Below are 15,061 nucleotides of genomic sequence, written 5' to 3' on the forward strand. Positions count from 1 at the left end.
TTCTCTATACTGCGTTTCTGTTGCATTAGGGGTTTAGGCGTTTAAATTCCCAACAACTGGTATCAGAGCGTGAAACGATCTAGAGGAAGTCAGATTCAAGTGGGAGCCATGGCCGCAGATGAGGGAAAGGTGAGAATAGAGAAGTTTGATGGATCAGATTTCGGATTCTGGAAAATGCAGATAGAGGATTATCTGTATCAGAAAAATCTGTATCAACCTCTCTCGGGGAAGAAGCCGGAGGGTATGAAGGAAGAAGATTGGAATCTTCTGGACAGAAAAGCCCTCGGGGTTATTCGTTTGACGTTAACCCGCAATGTTGCTTTTAACATTGCAAAGGAGAAGACCACGGCAGATCTTATGGCAGCACTCTCCAATATGTATGAGAAGCCATCAGCCTCAAATAAAGTCCATTTGATGAGGCGGTTGTTTAATCTGCGAATGGCGGAAGGTGCATCGGTAGCACATCATCTCAATGAACTCAATACAGTCACGACCCAATTGAGTTCAGTTGATATTGAGTTTGATGAGGAAGTTCGAGCGTTGATCCTTTTGTCTTCCCTACCAGAGAGTTGGAACGCTACGGTCACAGCTGTGAGTAGCTCATCGGGAAGCAATAAGTTGAAGTTTGACGACGTTCGTGATCTGGTTCTCAGTGAGGAGATCCGACGGAGAGAGTCGGGTGAAGCTACAACCTCTTCAGTATTGCATACAGAGTCAAGAGGTAAAAGTTCAACCAGAGGAAATGGATCAGATGATAGGAGATCCAAATCCAGAAATCCCAACAGTTCGAAGGCTATCGAGTGTTGGAAGTGCGGGAAAACCGGGCACTACAAGAATCAGTGCAGGAGTGCACGGGAGGAGTGGGAGGCAAATGCAGATGTGAACGTTGCCTCCACCTCAGGAGGAGATGATGCGCTGATATGCTCTTTGGAGAGCAAGGAGGAGTCTTGGGTGTTGGACTCGGGAGCATCATTCCATGCTACTTCTCAGAAAGAATTCCTCGAGAAGTATATCCCCGGAAACCTTGGAAATGTATATCTTGGTGACGATCAAGCATGTGCCATTATTGGCAAAGGTGTAGTGAAGATTAAGCTGAATGGGTCAGTATGGGAGCTGAAGGATGTCAGGTATATTCCCGACCTGAAGAGGAACTTAATCTCAGTAAGCCAGCTGGCTAGTGAAGGCTACACGATGACTTTCCATGGAGATGACTGGAGGATTTCGAAGGGCGCAATGACGATTGCCAGAGGTAGGAAGACTGGTACCCTGTATATGACAGCAGGTGCACGTTGTTCGATCTCAGTTGCAGCAGGCAATGAGACTTCAAAGCTGTGGCACCAGAGACTCGGTCATATGAGTGAAAAGGGGATGAAGGTTATGCACACAAAGAGAAAACTCCCAGGTTTACAATCAGTAGAGATTGATGTGTGTGAAGAATGCATACTTGGAAAGCAGAAGAGAGTTAGCTTTCAGGCAAGTAGCAGACCCCCCAGGAAGCAGAAGCTAGAGCTTGTTCACTCGGATGTTTGGGGACCAACAACCACCGCGTCGATTGGTGGGAAACACTACTTCGTGACTTTTATTGATGATCACTCTCGGAAAGTATGGGTCTACTTTCTGAAGAAAAAGTCAGAAGTGTTTGAGGCTTTCAGAAGATGGAAAGCCATGGTCGAGAATGAGACCGGTTTGAGGGTAAAGAAACTCAGAACAGACAATGGTGGTGAGTATGAAGACACCAGATTCAAGAAGTTCTGCTATGAGCACGGTATCAGAATGGAGAGGACCGTGCCCGGCACGCCTCAGCACAATGGTGTGGCTGAGCGCATGAATAGAACGTTGACAGAGAGAGCCAGAAGCATTCGGATGCAGTCAGGTCTACCGAAGCAGTTCTGGGCAGAAGCAGTCAACACAGCAGCTTACTTGATCAACCGAGGTCCATCGGTTCCATTGGAGCACAGAATACCAGAAGAGGTATGGTGCGGAAAGGAGGTAACCCTCTCACATCTCAAAGTTTTCGGTTGTGTAGCTTATGTGCATATAAGTGATCAAGGCAGGAATGAGCCTGATCCCAAGTCCAAGAAATGCACATTCATCGGGTATGGTGAAGACGAGTTCGGCTACCGCATTTGGGACAACGAAAACAAGAAGGTGATCAGGTGCAGAGATGTGACATTCAACGAGAAGGTGATGTACAAGGACATGCACAAGACAGATGACGGTGACTCAGAGAGCGAGTCAACATTTGTAGATGCAGATGATGTCCCAGATAACCTCTCTGAAGAATCCAATGCAGAAGGTCCTCAGCCAGAAGAGCCTGTTGGACAGAACGGTGCGCAGGAGCCCGACGCACCAGCTCCGATATTGAGGAGAAGTACTCGTCCTCCTGTGCCTAACAGCAGATACATGAATTATATGTTGCTGACAAATGGAGGAGAGTCTGAAAGCTTTGATGAAGCTTGTCAGAGTGGAGATGCGAGCAAGTGGGAGTTTGCTGCGAAAGAAGAGAAGAAATCTCTGATCTCCAACCAGACATGGGGACTAGCTGAGTTGCCCATAGGGAAGAAGGCACGTCACAACAAGTGGGTGTATCGAGTGAAAAAGGAGCAGAATGGTTCCAGAAGATACAGAGCCCGACGAGTTGTCAAAGGATTTCAACAGAATATCCAAGGAAGAAAGGATCCAGCGGATATGTTGACAAAGGCAGCGACCTTTCAGAAACTGGAGTTGTGTGCAACTTCAGTTGGCCTTCATGCATAGATGATGAGGGCGGAGCCACACAGGAGAGGAGCTTGATGAGTTGCCGTCGGTTTGGTCTCCAAGTGGGAGATTGTTAGGTTGAGGGTGGATACCAACCTCCGACGACGATGAGGAGCTCCGGCGAAGCTCCGACGAGCTCCAGGTTGGAGCAGGCGAGCGTCGACTCAGCGAATTCGACGACGAACGCGATGGTGGCTTTGGGCGAACGCGACCCTCGCTCGACGAACGCGACCCTCGGTGTGAACGACCTGACCCGCGCATTCAAGCTCGTCGACCCTCGCGTTCGAGCGACCCCCACCATCGCGTCCGCTGCAAACCTGCAGGCGAATTCGACGACAAACGCGACCCTCGGCTTCGACAAACGCGACCCTCGCGTTGGGCGACTCCGATGTCCGCGTTTCACCCCCCCCCCACCATCGCGTCCGCTGCACCGCTGGCGACAGGCTGTCGCCAGCCCATCAACTTCGGCTATAAAACCCCCCCCGATGCCCTAGCTCCTGCTGCTCTCTCCCCCGACTTTTCTCTGGCGGCGGTGGCGAAGCCCCTTAACGCAGCAGCGTTTAATCCCTTTGAAAATGCAGCAGCGATTTTATTTTTTGATCTCCAGCTCTCAAATTAGGGATTTGAGGGGAGATAAAGAAAGGGTTTAAGAAGAGAGAGAAAAGAGAAAAGGGTATTTTAAAGTGGGTATTAACACTGTAGCTACAGTGTTTAATTTGAGGAATCTCAGTTTAGAGATTTGCTCTTAACTTGTAATTTCTTGTTAGATTAAATAAGAAATTAACTGTGTGGCTCCCGAGGACGTAGGCAGTTGCCGAACCTCGTAAATCTTGGTGTACTGTTCTCTATACTGCGTTTCTGTTGCATTAGTGGATTTAGGCGTTAAATTCCCAACAAGAGGTCGTGTTAATACATCATCAATTTATAGAAAAAGATTTGAGTAATCTTATAGGAGGAACATGTAGAAAATTATTCGGTTGTGATGTGCAGACAAATATTAATTACTTCAAGAGCCTCCAAGAAGAAACCCTTTATTATGATATCAAAGTTGATGATCAAGATATCTTACAATGTTTATTTTGGTCTAATTGAAGAGTAAGAATGACATATGAATACTTTGGAGATATAATCACCTTTGATACAACTTACATGACTAATAAGTGTCGGATGTCTTTTGCTTCTTTTGTAGGTACTAATCATTATCGGCAGTATATATTATTTAGTTGTGCACTCATTAAAGATGAGAAAGGTCCTTCTTTTGTGTGGATTTTTCAGACATTTCTTAAGGCGACGTATGGAAATCATTCTCGTGCAATTATAACAGATCGATCAAGATCATAGCATGAAGAAGGCAATTGAGGAGGTATTTCCCAATAGTATTCGTAGGCTTTGTCAATGGCATATAATGAGAAAAGCAAGAGAAAACTTGTGCCAAGATTGTAGCACCAAGCTGAATTTTCAAGATGCATTTGATGAATGTGTGAATGGAACAAGCACTATTGAAGAATTCAAAACAGAATGGTCGTCTATGATTAAAAGATATGAGTTTGCTCCAAAAAGTTTCTATAAATTTTAGCTACTTGTAAGGTGATCTACTTTCCTTACCTTGAATGATTTAAGGTAATGCATGTTAATACAAATTATATGAGTTAGCCTTATCTTGTGTGCTCATATTATTAAGGTCTTTCTGCAAACTTCAAATTAATCACATATTCGCAACATTTTATTTTTAAGCGTTGGACTAAATTGTCAAAATTAAGGAGCGATGCATGCTTCATCGAAAAAGAATGTTGATTATGGAGAATCAAAAAGCCTTTGATTTAATAATTTATGTTGGAATATGACCAAACTTGCAACGGAAGGTGCTACATTCTTAATCTTTTCTTCAGCTTATGATAATAAAATTAAGATGGTTTATGCTTTTCTTGAATAATGATGATATTGATAATAACATCATTCTTTTTTACTAGTAGTGTTCAGGTGTTCCTTCAGATGATGAAGATTATGCATGAGTGATGCAAAAATCAGAGTATCAAACGGAGACATCAGACAATTAGTTTTTCTCAATAATTTTTAGCTTCTTTTTTGAAAGATTAATGTCGTGCTTTTAGAAGACTGCGGATATCAAATAATCAGTTTTTTCAATAATTTTTTTAGCTTCTTTTTTGAAAGATTTGACGTTGTGTTTTTAGAAGATTTGGTGATTGTTATTTTGAACTTTATTGTGATATATTAATTATCTCCGTAGCTTCATTTCTGAGATATTCATGTTGCACTTTAGATAATTATTTTATGAACTTCATAATTAAATTTTTTTAATTATTTTTTTTAAAGAATAAAACAACTGCCATTGAAAGAAGCGCCCTCTTCTGTTGAGGATCTCGATTACCACTTCACTTCGCCGGAGTCACCAAAACTAGCTAGTAGCTAAAGAACAAAGCCAGAGGATTACAGAAAAAAAATGAAGTAGAGTGATTTTCAGTGTCATTCAAATGGTCAGAGGGGCCAAGTAAGGCTTTGAATGACAGCGATGACTAGTTACTACAGCTACGTTTGTAATGTCTACATTTAGTGGCATTCAATATTCGTAATGTACGAAACATTTGTGCCAGAATAATGCAACACATGCAAAAAGAGCTCACGCGGGTGCACGTGCCGGCCCATGTACTTGGACCCGATCACTCGAGCCTACCCACTCGCTAGCATGCCAACATAAGGGTGCATTTTAACATCTTTGTTACACTATATATAACACGTATATTAATTTAAACCACTTGAAACATATTCACTTAGTCAATATTGACTAATACTCACATATTACTAATTAAACATGTTTCCACCTATGGAATCCAACCATATAAATGATATCCTTCCAAAGAATCTTTTTCACATAAGACCTCCAATATTCCATTCATATCAACATGTAGAAGATACACTCTAAAACAGGAATAGTTACTTAGGGGTTGTTTGGTTCGTGGATTATTTATGATGCATGTTATGGATATAGAAAAATTCATACTCAAAATTATGTTTGTTTTGCAATGGATATAAAATTATATTAGCATAAGGATAAAATCCAATCAAATGTTGTTTGGTTGTACATGTATTTTCTTAAGGACATATCACTAAAATCACAAATTCAAATAAAATCAACATAATTTTAAGGGATCACATTTGATACATTTATCCTGCGTGTCAACCTCAAATTCAATGCATGGAAAGTAACAACAAACAATATAGTTGATAATATCCTAGAAGTTTAAGCTTGTGGGTCCCACTTTTCAATGGAAAACCCACAAGATGCATGGAAACAGACATGCTCTTAGAAATGGGTCCCAAATCTTCAATAATCTTATATTTGTCCCTTGGATATTTGAAATTGCTTATAAGTCCCTCAAATCCTAAGAAGTCTTGCAATTTGATTCCTCGACAACCAAATATATCTCAGTTTATGTTTCTCTCGAAAGCACCAAAAGCCTCATTGTTCGAAAACGCATTAGCTAGGGCATTTTTAGTCACTAAGGGGCCTAATTGCAATAACTCTTAGGATTGGTGGATGTATGGGCAATTTCAAGGATTCTAGGACTAATTGGTAATTAACAAAGATATGAGGGTCTAATACTAATCTTTTGACATTTAAACACTCAGGCTTGGATTTCGCGCCAAATCCGGAGGTTTATGCATAGTCCGCGGACAATAACAGTTGCTTACTATTTTTGCCAATTTCTTTTGGGAAAACTCTTTTATCCACCATTGAACAAAATTATGCACCTTCTCTCCTTTAAAAAAGAAAAAGAAAATAAAAAGAAAAGAAAAAAAAGAAGGAAATTAGATGCAAAAGTGATTGAAGAAGAAAATCAGAGGTACCCATTTGATCTTTTTCCCCTCTTTTGTTCTAATTTTCACGTCTAATTTGTTTACTGGGTTGCAACATTGGCTTAATTTGGTGTTGAATTCTGCAAATTGACAATTTTTTGTTCTTAGTTGGGTTCTCAATTATCTCCTTCAAGTGGGTTTTCCTTGAAAATCAGACATATGAAGTTTTGCCCTAGGGTTTCCTTTAGAGCACTTTTTTTGCACCAAAAGTTTCAATCTTTTTCATCTGCAATTGTTTGAGAGAGCAAAGATTGAGGCTTGCACAATTTCCCCCTAAATAATATGTTGATAATTTTTCCCCCGTAGTCGGATTACACATTCCTCCCTTCTTGTTCTCTTCTAAGAGGAGAGCTAAATGAATGAAGTTGGGGTAAAGATCAGATTTTGCAACCTTTTTCCTAGCAAATAGGAAGAGAAATTCATTAAGAATTGATAAAATTTTCCTCTTAATTTTGGACAAAGACTAAAGAGGAGCAATAGGAAGGAGAGATTCATGGCAAATGTTATGCTTGATCGCTCCTCGAAGGCAATTCATTTTATTGTATAGTTTCTTCCAAAAATTATTGAACCATTTTTTTCCCCTCCTTATTCAATTTTCCACCCATAATTAATGTTGAATATATTGTAGGAAGGAAGAAGGCCTCAACTTTACTCAAGAGAATGATTGAATTGAGTTTTGATCCTACTCCTTAAACACATCATAAAAATGTCGAACTCTAGCTCCACTAACTCCACGTCGAATGCTTCTTCGAACTCCTCCGCACCATCGCCTCCTACTTCTCGTCCACCTCCACCATCAAACTCAACATCTGCGAGCTCAAACTCAACGGTGCCCCTTACGCCACCCAAATCTTCACCTCCTCCACCCACAACGCCTCCTCCATCAACTCCTCCCCCACCAAAACCTAGTTCTTCACCACCACCAGCCGAGGAATCTACACCCTCATCCACTGCACCACCACCACCGAAGGAGCCTACACCCTCATCCGATGCACCACCACCACCAGAGGAAGGTACATCCTCATCCAATGCATCATCATCATCACTGGAGGAGCCTAAAACCAGTGCTCCTCCTCCACCACCTACACCCGTTGCTTCACCTTCGCCACCATCTCCTGCTGTCTCAAATCCTATACCTTCTGGGTCCTCTAGCTCGACACCTACCACAACGCCGCCTCCAAAGGATTCACAAATAACTATAACACCACCTAGTGACAATGTACCAAAGAATCCATCGTCATCGTCAAACCCTTCAGATTCCGTTCAAAACTCTCCTAAGCAATTTCCCTCTTCCTCTTCTTCGTCTACTTCATCATCGTCATCTTCTTCATCATCATCGTCAGATTCTTCATCTTCTTCCTCTTCCTCCTCTTCTTCTTCTTCTCCTTCAACCTTAGGACCATCTAAAGGTTCATCAAGCTCAAGCGTTGGGCTTATTGCCGGTGTGGCTATCGGAGGAGTGGTAATCGTGCTAATTGTTGCGTTCTTTGTGATGATGAAGAGGAAAAAACAGAGGAGGTTGGATGCAATTGACTATCGACCTCCCACCAGCATTTCAATTGGTAAAATTGGTAATTGTAGAATGGGTAAATTGCACTTAACCCACCTAATCTACACTTGGAGTTGAAAAAAAAGAAAAACCGCCAAAAAAAATCATTTACTAGTAGTTAGCCCCCTTCAATTGTAGAGAAAGATGGGGCGATACTTGCAATTTATCTTTTAACAATGGCATTTAAAGGGTACTACGTGGTAGTAAATGAGTCGAGGGGGTTTAGTGCAACTCAAGGTATAGATATGGGGGTCATGTGCAATTTACCCTTGTAGAAGTAATCGATATCTGATTCAGGTTATGCATATTTGACCTATTTTCTCTTATAACAGACAGAAATTATTATAGCCAAATGGCGGATTCAACTGCTACTGACTCTTACAATCTATCGCAAGGACAATCTAGTTCTTCGGGAGTTATCGGTAATAACAGTTACGGGTATCATTCGGGTCCAATGGATCCAAATGTACCTGCTGGATCTAAGTCATGGTTCACATACGCAGAGTTAGCTGAAGTAACTGGGGGATTTTCTCAAGAAAATATGATTGGTGAGGGGGGTTTTGGATGTGTATATAAAGGAACTCTTGTTGATGGTAGAAAAGTTGCCGTGAAGCAACTCAAGGCTGGTAGTGGACAAGGAGAGAGAGAATTTATGGCAGAAGTTGAGATCATTAGTCGAGTTCACCATCGACATTTGGTCTCTCTTGTGGGATATTGCATTGCCGAGCATCATCGCTTACTTGTTTATGAGTTCCTCCCAAATAATACTCTCGAGCATCATTTACACGGTAACTTTTTACCAAAGATGCCTTAGAATTGTTTGATTTAGTTGAATTTCTGAAAATTGGCTTTGGAATTCTTAACAGGACAAAATTCACTAAATTGGTCAAACAGAAAGAAAATTGCTATTGGTTCTGCTAAAGGATTGGCATATCTACATGAAGACTGTATGTTATTTTCATTTTTGTAGCATACTTTCCAGCAAATGTTTGATTTCATCTGATCTTGACTTGGTTTTTTCTTATGTCTTAAGGTCATCCTAAAATTATTCATAGGGACATAAAATCAGCTAATATACTTTTGGAAGATTCTTTTGAACCACAGGTGTGCATACATTCAGACTGAATTACATTAATAAAATTAATTGTTGAGTATCAACTTCTCATGTTAAATCCCTTTTTTCCCTAATAAAACACAGGTTGCAGATTTTGGACTTGCAAAACTTTCAAATGACACGCATACCCATGTATCAACTCGTGTTATGGGGACATTCGGGTAGGTTTTAATTTCATAGGACAGTTATCAAAATACTAATGTTGTTTAAATTGCTTAGATTTTCATCAATTCTTCGGTTTTGTTCTCCGTGCAAATAAAAAGGAAATGTATAATTGTATACTCATATGTAAAAACATCTTAATTTTCAGATACATGGCACCAGAGTATGCATCTAGTGGGAAATTAACTGACAGGTCAGATGTATTTTCGTTCGGAGTTGTGCTGCTTGAAATTATAACAGGACGGAAACCTGTAGATTCTAGAAGACCTTTAGGAGATGAGAGTTTGGTCGAATGGGTAATGCTCGTATCATATTTCTTTCATATTAATCCTTACCCGTTTTGATAATTGACGTTCTATTTCGAAATTTTAATACATACTAGCTTCACAAAAGGTTGGTTGTTGAAAGTTTAAATATATATTTTTTTCTCATGGCATCCACATACCTCTTGAAACTTATATATCAGAAGTCTGTAATTAGAAACATAATAGCTATGAATTTAATGAGTTGTGTCAAAATACACAACTTTGAACATGGTTAAAAGCAAGAAAATTTTGAAACACATGAAGTATATAAAGAGAGCTTTTTGTGTTCTCTTAATTTTTACAGGATGTATAGATAAAGAATGAATGCATTCTTACAAATAAGAATTTCATTTCACTATTTTGCTATAGCATTGAAGGGGGATATCAAAATGCACGTGTGAGTTGTTTTATCACTGTGTAAATCACAAGGCTGTGATGGAAGAGCAAATCCTTTGATAAACAGATATCCAGAGGGTAAAAAGTTTTTTAAAAAAAATCACTTAGGGTCTATGTGCAACAATAAAACTAGAGGGGTAGTCAGTTCAAAAAAACGATAGTACAGGTGTCTATTTGTAATTAACCCTTTAAAAGAAGCCAAGAGCTTTGGTGCTGCTTTGTGATGCAATTTAATAGTAAGTCAAATCTTTCCTTATGGAAGCCTTTAGTTTGTCCTAGCAAAACTTTTGAAATTTAAGGGAATAACACCCTGAAATTATACAGTATTACTAGGCAAGAATGCCATGTGCCTTCACAAACTTGTAAGAGAATATAACAAAATACTACTTGTAAATGTCAGCAGCAAAAGATGATTTTTGAAATTAACATTGACGCTACATTCTTCAGATTGATGAACTGAAGAACATATACGCTCAGTGTTAGCAAACAACCTTTCGGCTGAGCTTTTACATGCAGTAACATTGAATCAGAATGCAAGTGCAAGTTTGCAACAACTAATAAGTTAAACATCAATATCAACATTCTGAATATATTTATTTTACATTTCTTTATGTTAGGGTAATCCTAATGCAAAGAAATAGATTGTTAGATGCATATTACATTTAGTCATCTACGCAAAATTTGTAGAAACCGACAGAAAACTATGGCATGCTTGCTTTTATAATAGTGAATTACCGTGCTTTTTTCCTCCAATAACTTTGAGCTACCCTTCAAAACAGGATTGGCAACTTTTAACCTGCCTAAATTGCACAAGAGACTTGAACACCATTCCTATTTCAAAGTTCATATATTATATAACATAAGATAGTTTACACAATTCTTTTCAGGATGGTTATGATAGTGCTATGCAAAAGATGCTTCCTGTACTTTTTGCATCATTGTATAACATAAAGATAAAGGGTAAATTTCACTTGTCCCTCTGAACTTCGAGGGGTTTTGCACATAACCTCCCTAAACTTTGTTCACTTAACCCCTGAATTGGGGTATCTCACTTAACCCTCCTGAAATTTGAAGTTCTTACAACATACCCCCTTGGCATTGTTACTTGCTAATGGTGAAATGACCAAAATGGCTGTTTTGATATTAACCCCCCAAAATGAAAAAAGAATAAGGGGGTAATTTTTAATAATCTAAGGTGTATTTTCGCCCTTCTCTTTTCACGTGCCAAGCACGTGACCATTAAAGTACACGGTGCTACTTTGGGCGGTTAAGTGAGACAGGTTCAACTAACTTCGGGTGGTTATGTACAAAAAACCCCCAAAGTTCAGGTGGGTTTTGTGAAATCGACACTAAGACGAATTAACATATTATCGATTGTTATGACCTCCTATTATCGTTCTCTCTGATGTCACATGACAATGGATGCTTGTTTTGCAGGCACGGCCGCTCCTGGTCCAGGCCCTCGAGACGGGAAACTGTGAAGAGTTAGTTGACCCAAGGCTGGAGGGAAACTATAACAAGGCTGAGATGTTCATCATGATTGAAGCTGCAGCTGCATGCGTTCGCCATTCTGCGTCTAAGCGACCTCGTATGGTTCAGGTTTGTTACCTGTTTCGTGAGCATAGTATCTTATGGTTTTTGGATATTAGTAGTTCAAATCTTCAGTAATTCCGTATAATTAGTCGCATAAATCTTTGAAACTGCTCATAAGTCCCTCAAATCCTAAGAGGTCTCGCGGTTTGGTCCCTCAATGACCAAAATACTACTTTCATTGGGGTTACGCATGTTATCGCGGTCAATAATATTCAGGGCTGTCCTTGTAGCTAGGTACACAGACCAAAGGATACTGGGACGTAAATAATCCCCCTTTTTATATAACTTAATTAATTGTTATCCTTCATCTTACAGGTAGTGAGGGCGCTAGACTGCCAAAATGACATGCAAGATCTCTCCAACGGCGTAAAATACGGCCAAAGCCAAGCGTTCAGCTCCGGACAATACGCCGCAGATCTCCGGCAGTTCCATCGGATGGCGTTCAGCAATGGTGAATCCGGCAGCGTATGATGACTCCGCGAGTACGACCGCCGCAGCGCAGCCTCCTTTCAGCGGTGAGCAAACGCAGCCGGAGCATAAGCCGGCCTGGTTGCATGCGACCGCCGCAACACAGTCCAGGCCCGAGCGAGTCAGACTCTCAGTCTATGTTCCAGAGCCAGAACAGCACCGACTACGCCAGATTAGGCTTACCTTGAGCGAAAGATCGTCGGAAGTTTCGGTTTCCTGTTCGAAAACAGCATCGTACGTGGTCATATACGGTGATAATTTCAACATGTACATTAACGTATCAACTTTATACAATTAAGTAAAGTTTCACAAATCTATGGATTAAGGCGATATTGCTAGGATACAATAGAAATCTTTTTCCTTGGTAGATGATATGCCAGGGAAATAAACTTCATGAGATTTTGTCACATGACCTTCGAGGTGTTTAGAGTTTGTGAGAGGTAGACGAGCCATGTTTGTAATTAACCAACACACAAAAAAAATAAAAATAAATAAAAATAAAAAAGACGCGCGCACACGCAAGGCAATAGATTTAGGGATTTCTTGAAGAAGACAGAGAAGAAGAAAGATGATATCTTTGAGGGGGGCTCCGGTAATGGGTAAAGGGTTTGATTTTCCTTTTCGTTGTTTTTTCTCAAGGAGATTACTCCTCTATTTATAGGCTGAAATCCCATTACTCCACCCCCCTCAAACTGCCTCTGAGAGAAAATCTTTCAACAAACCCCAATTCACGTTCTCCACGATTCTCTCTACTGAGAAACCGTTGTTGATTTGGTCATCCATGGCTGAGTCAAGCTAACATCTCCCACTTGACCAAATTAACCAAGTGATATGCCTCCCACTATCCGTGAGATCAGATGTTTCTGCTTACCATTACTCCCACTATCCGTAGAGAGTAACTCTTATTTTTTTATTCATAAAATTTTACTTGGACTTATTTATTCCTAAGTTACATCAAACTTACATGTTTGATAAAAGATTCCGCTGGTATTCCTTTTGTCAAAGGATCAGCAATCATATCTGTAGTAGGGATATAAGTCACTTTGACTTCTCCCTTTTCTACAATATCTCGAATATAGTGATACTGGATCTCAATATGTTTTCCTTTGGAGCTATTCGCGCCACTATTGATTAAGCTAATTGCTGCTTGATTATCACAATAAATATCAATAGGTCCTTCTAACAAATTGAGATCAAGATCAATCAAAAACCGTCTTATCCAGACAGCATGTGTAGTTGCCATACTGCAAGCTATATATTCAGCTTCTTGTGTATATCTAGCAACACACCCTTGTTTCTTGCTACTCCAAGAAACAGCTACTCCAAGAAAGATAAATAAGTGTCCCGAAATGGACTTTTCATTATCTTTATCACCTCCGAAATCAGCATCGGAATAACCGAGGAGTTCAAGCGAATCAGCTTGATAAACTAATCTATGAGTCAATGTACCTCTGATATACTTCATAATCCTTTTAACAGCTTCCCAATGTGCTGGTCCTGGATTACTTTGATATCTACTGACTAGACTCACAGCATAAGTTATATCAGGTCTGGTGCACAACAATGTATACATCAAACTTCCAATTGCTTGAGCATAAGGAACATCTAATGGCTTCTGCCCTTCTCCAGGGCTTTGCTCTTTACATAATCTCTTTCCCATAACCAACGAAGTTGGTGCCGGATTGGAATTCTCCATTCCAAACCTTTTAAGAACTGATCTTCAATATTTTTCTTGGTTTAAACTTAGCATTCTAGACTTTCTATCTCGAATTATTTGAATTCCAAGAATATATGATGCATCTCCCATGTCTTTCATCTCAAACTTTTCGCTGAGATCTGCCTTGGTTTTATTCAACATTTCTATGTCATTTCCAGCGAGCAATATATCATCCACATATAAGGATAATATAGTAAACTTGCTCCCACTTTTCAAGACATATACACAATTATCTAATTTATTTTGAATAAAACCAAGTTTAGTAACTGCATCATGAAATTTGAGATACCATTGTCTAGAAGACTGTTTTAAACCATATAGAGATTTCATTAATTTGTAAACTTTATGTTCCTGTTCTTTCACCTGAAAACCTTCAGGTTGTTGCATATATATTGCTTCCTTCAACTCTCCGTTAAGGAATGCAGTTTTAACATCCATTTGGAATAACTCCAAATCAAGATATGCAACAATAGCCAAAATAATTCTAATGGATGTAAATTTAGCTACAGAAGAATACGTCTCCTGAAAATCTATTCCTGCCTTCTGGTTATAACCTTTGGCAACTAACCGTGCTTTGAATTTATCAATAGATCCATCAACACGATATTTCTTTTTGAGCACCCATTTGCATCCTATGGCTTTCCTATTTTCTGGTAGATCACATAACTCCCATACCTTATTCTTTTCTATGGAATCAAGTTCTTCTCTCATAGATTCTAGCCATGAAGCTGATTCATGCGATTTCATCGCATCAGAAAAAGTTAAGGGATCTTGTTCTTCTATATTTGTATCTACCGAAAAACAGGATGACTCACATGAATACAAATAGTAATCATCCATCCATGAAGGTTGTGTTCTTGGCCTTTTGTTGCCTACAACCGGTTGATTAGGTACATTATTTTCCATAGGTATTTTATTATTTTTATGGTTAGGTTCATTCACAATATCAGGGTCATTAGTGGGAACAACACTATAATAATCATCATCTATTATAGTTAGAGGTTCTGTTTCCTCTTGAACTTGTTCCTCTTCCTCTAGATTCTCTAGAAATGTAGCATCTCTGCTTTTAATAACACATTTTTCTTTATTGTAGAACTTATAACCTTTTGACTTTTCTGAATACC

General features: G+C 39.6%; 1 protein-coding gene across 1 annotated transcript; it reads left to right on the forward strand.

Moving 5' to 3' along the window:
- LOC109845393 (proline-rich receptor-like protein kinase PERK12) lies at positions 7,094–13,118 on the forward strand. Its single transcript, XM_020414650.1, has 9 exons — positions 7,094–7,174; positions 7,262–8,195; positions 8,515–8,970; positions 9,049–9,129; positions 9,216–9,286; positions 9,381–9,457; positions 9,607–9,754; positions 11,597–11,758; positions 12,068–13,118. Exons 2-9 carry the CDS (start codon positions 7,340–7,342, stop codon positions 12,221–12,223), a joined length of 2,007 nt encoding a protein of 668 aa, XP_020270239.1. The 5' UTR covers positions 7,094–7,174; positions 7,262–7,339; the 3' UTR covers positions 12,224–13,118.

Source organism: Asparagus officinalis, chromosome 6 (genome assembly GCF_001876935.1).
Source record: "Asparagus officinalis chromosome 6, Aspof.V1, whole genome shotgun sequence".
In the NCBI taxonomy this organism is placed as follows: Eukaryota; Viridiplantae; Streptophyta; class Magnoliopsida; order Asparagales; family Asparagaceae; genus Asparagus; species Asparagus officinalis.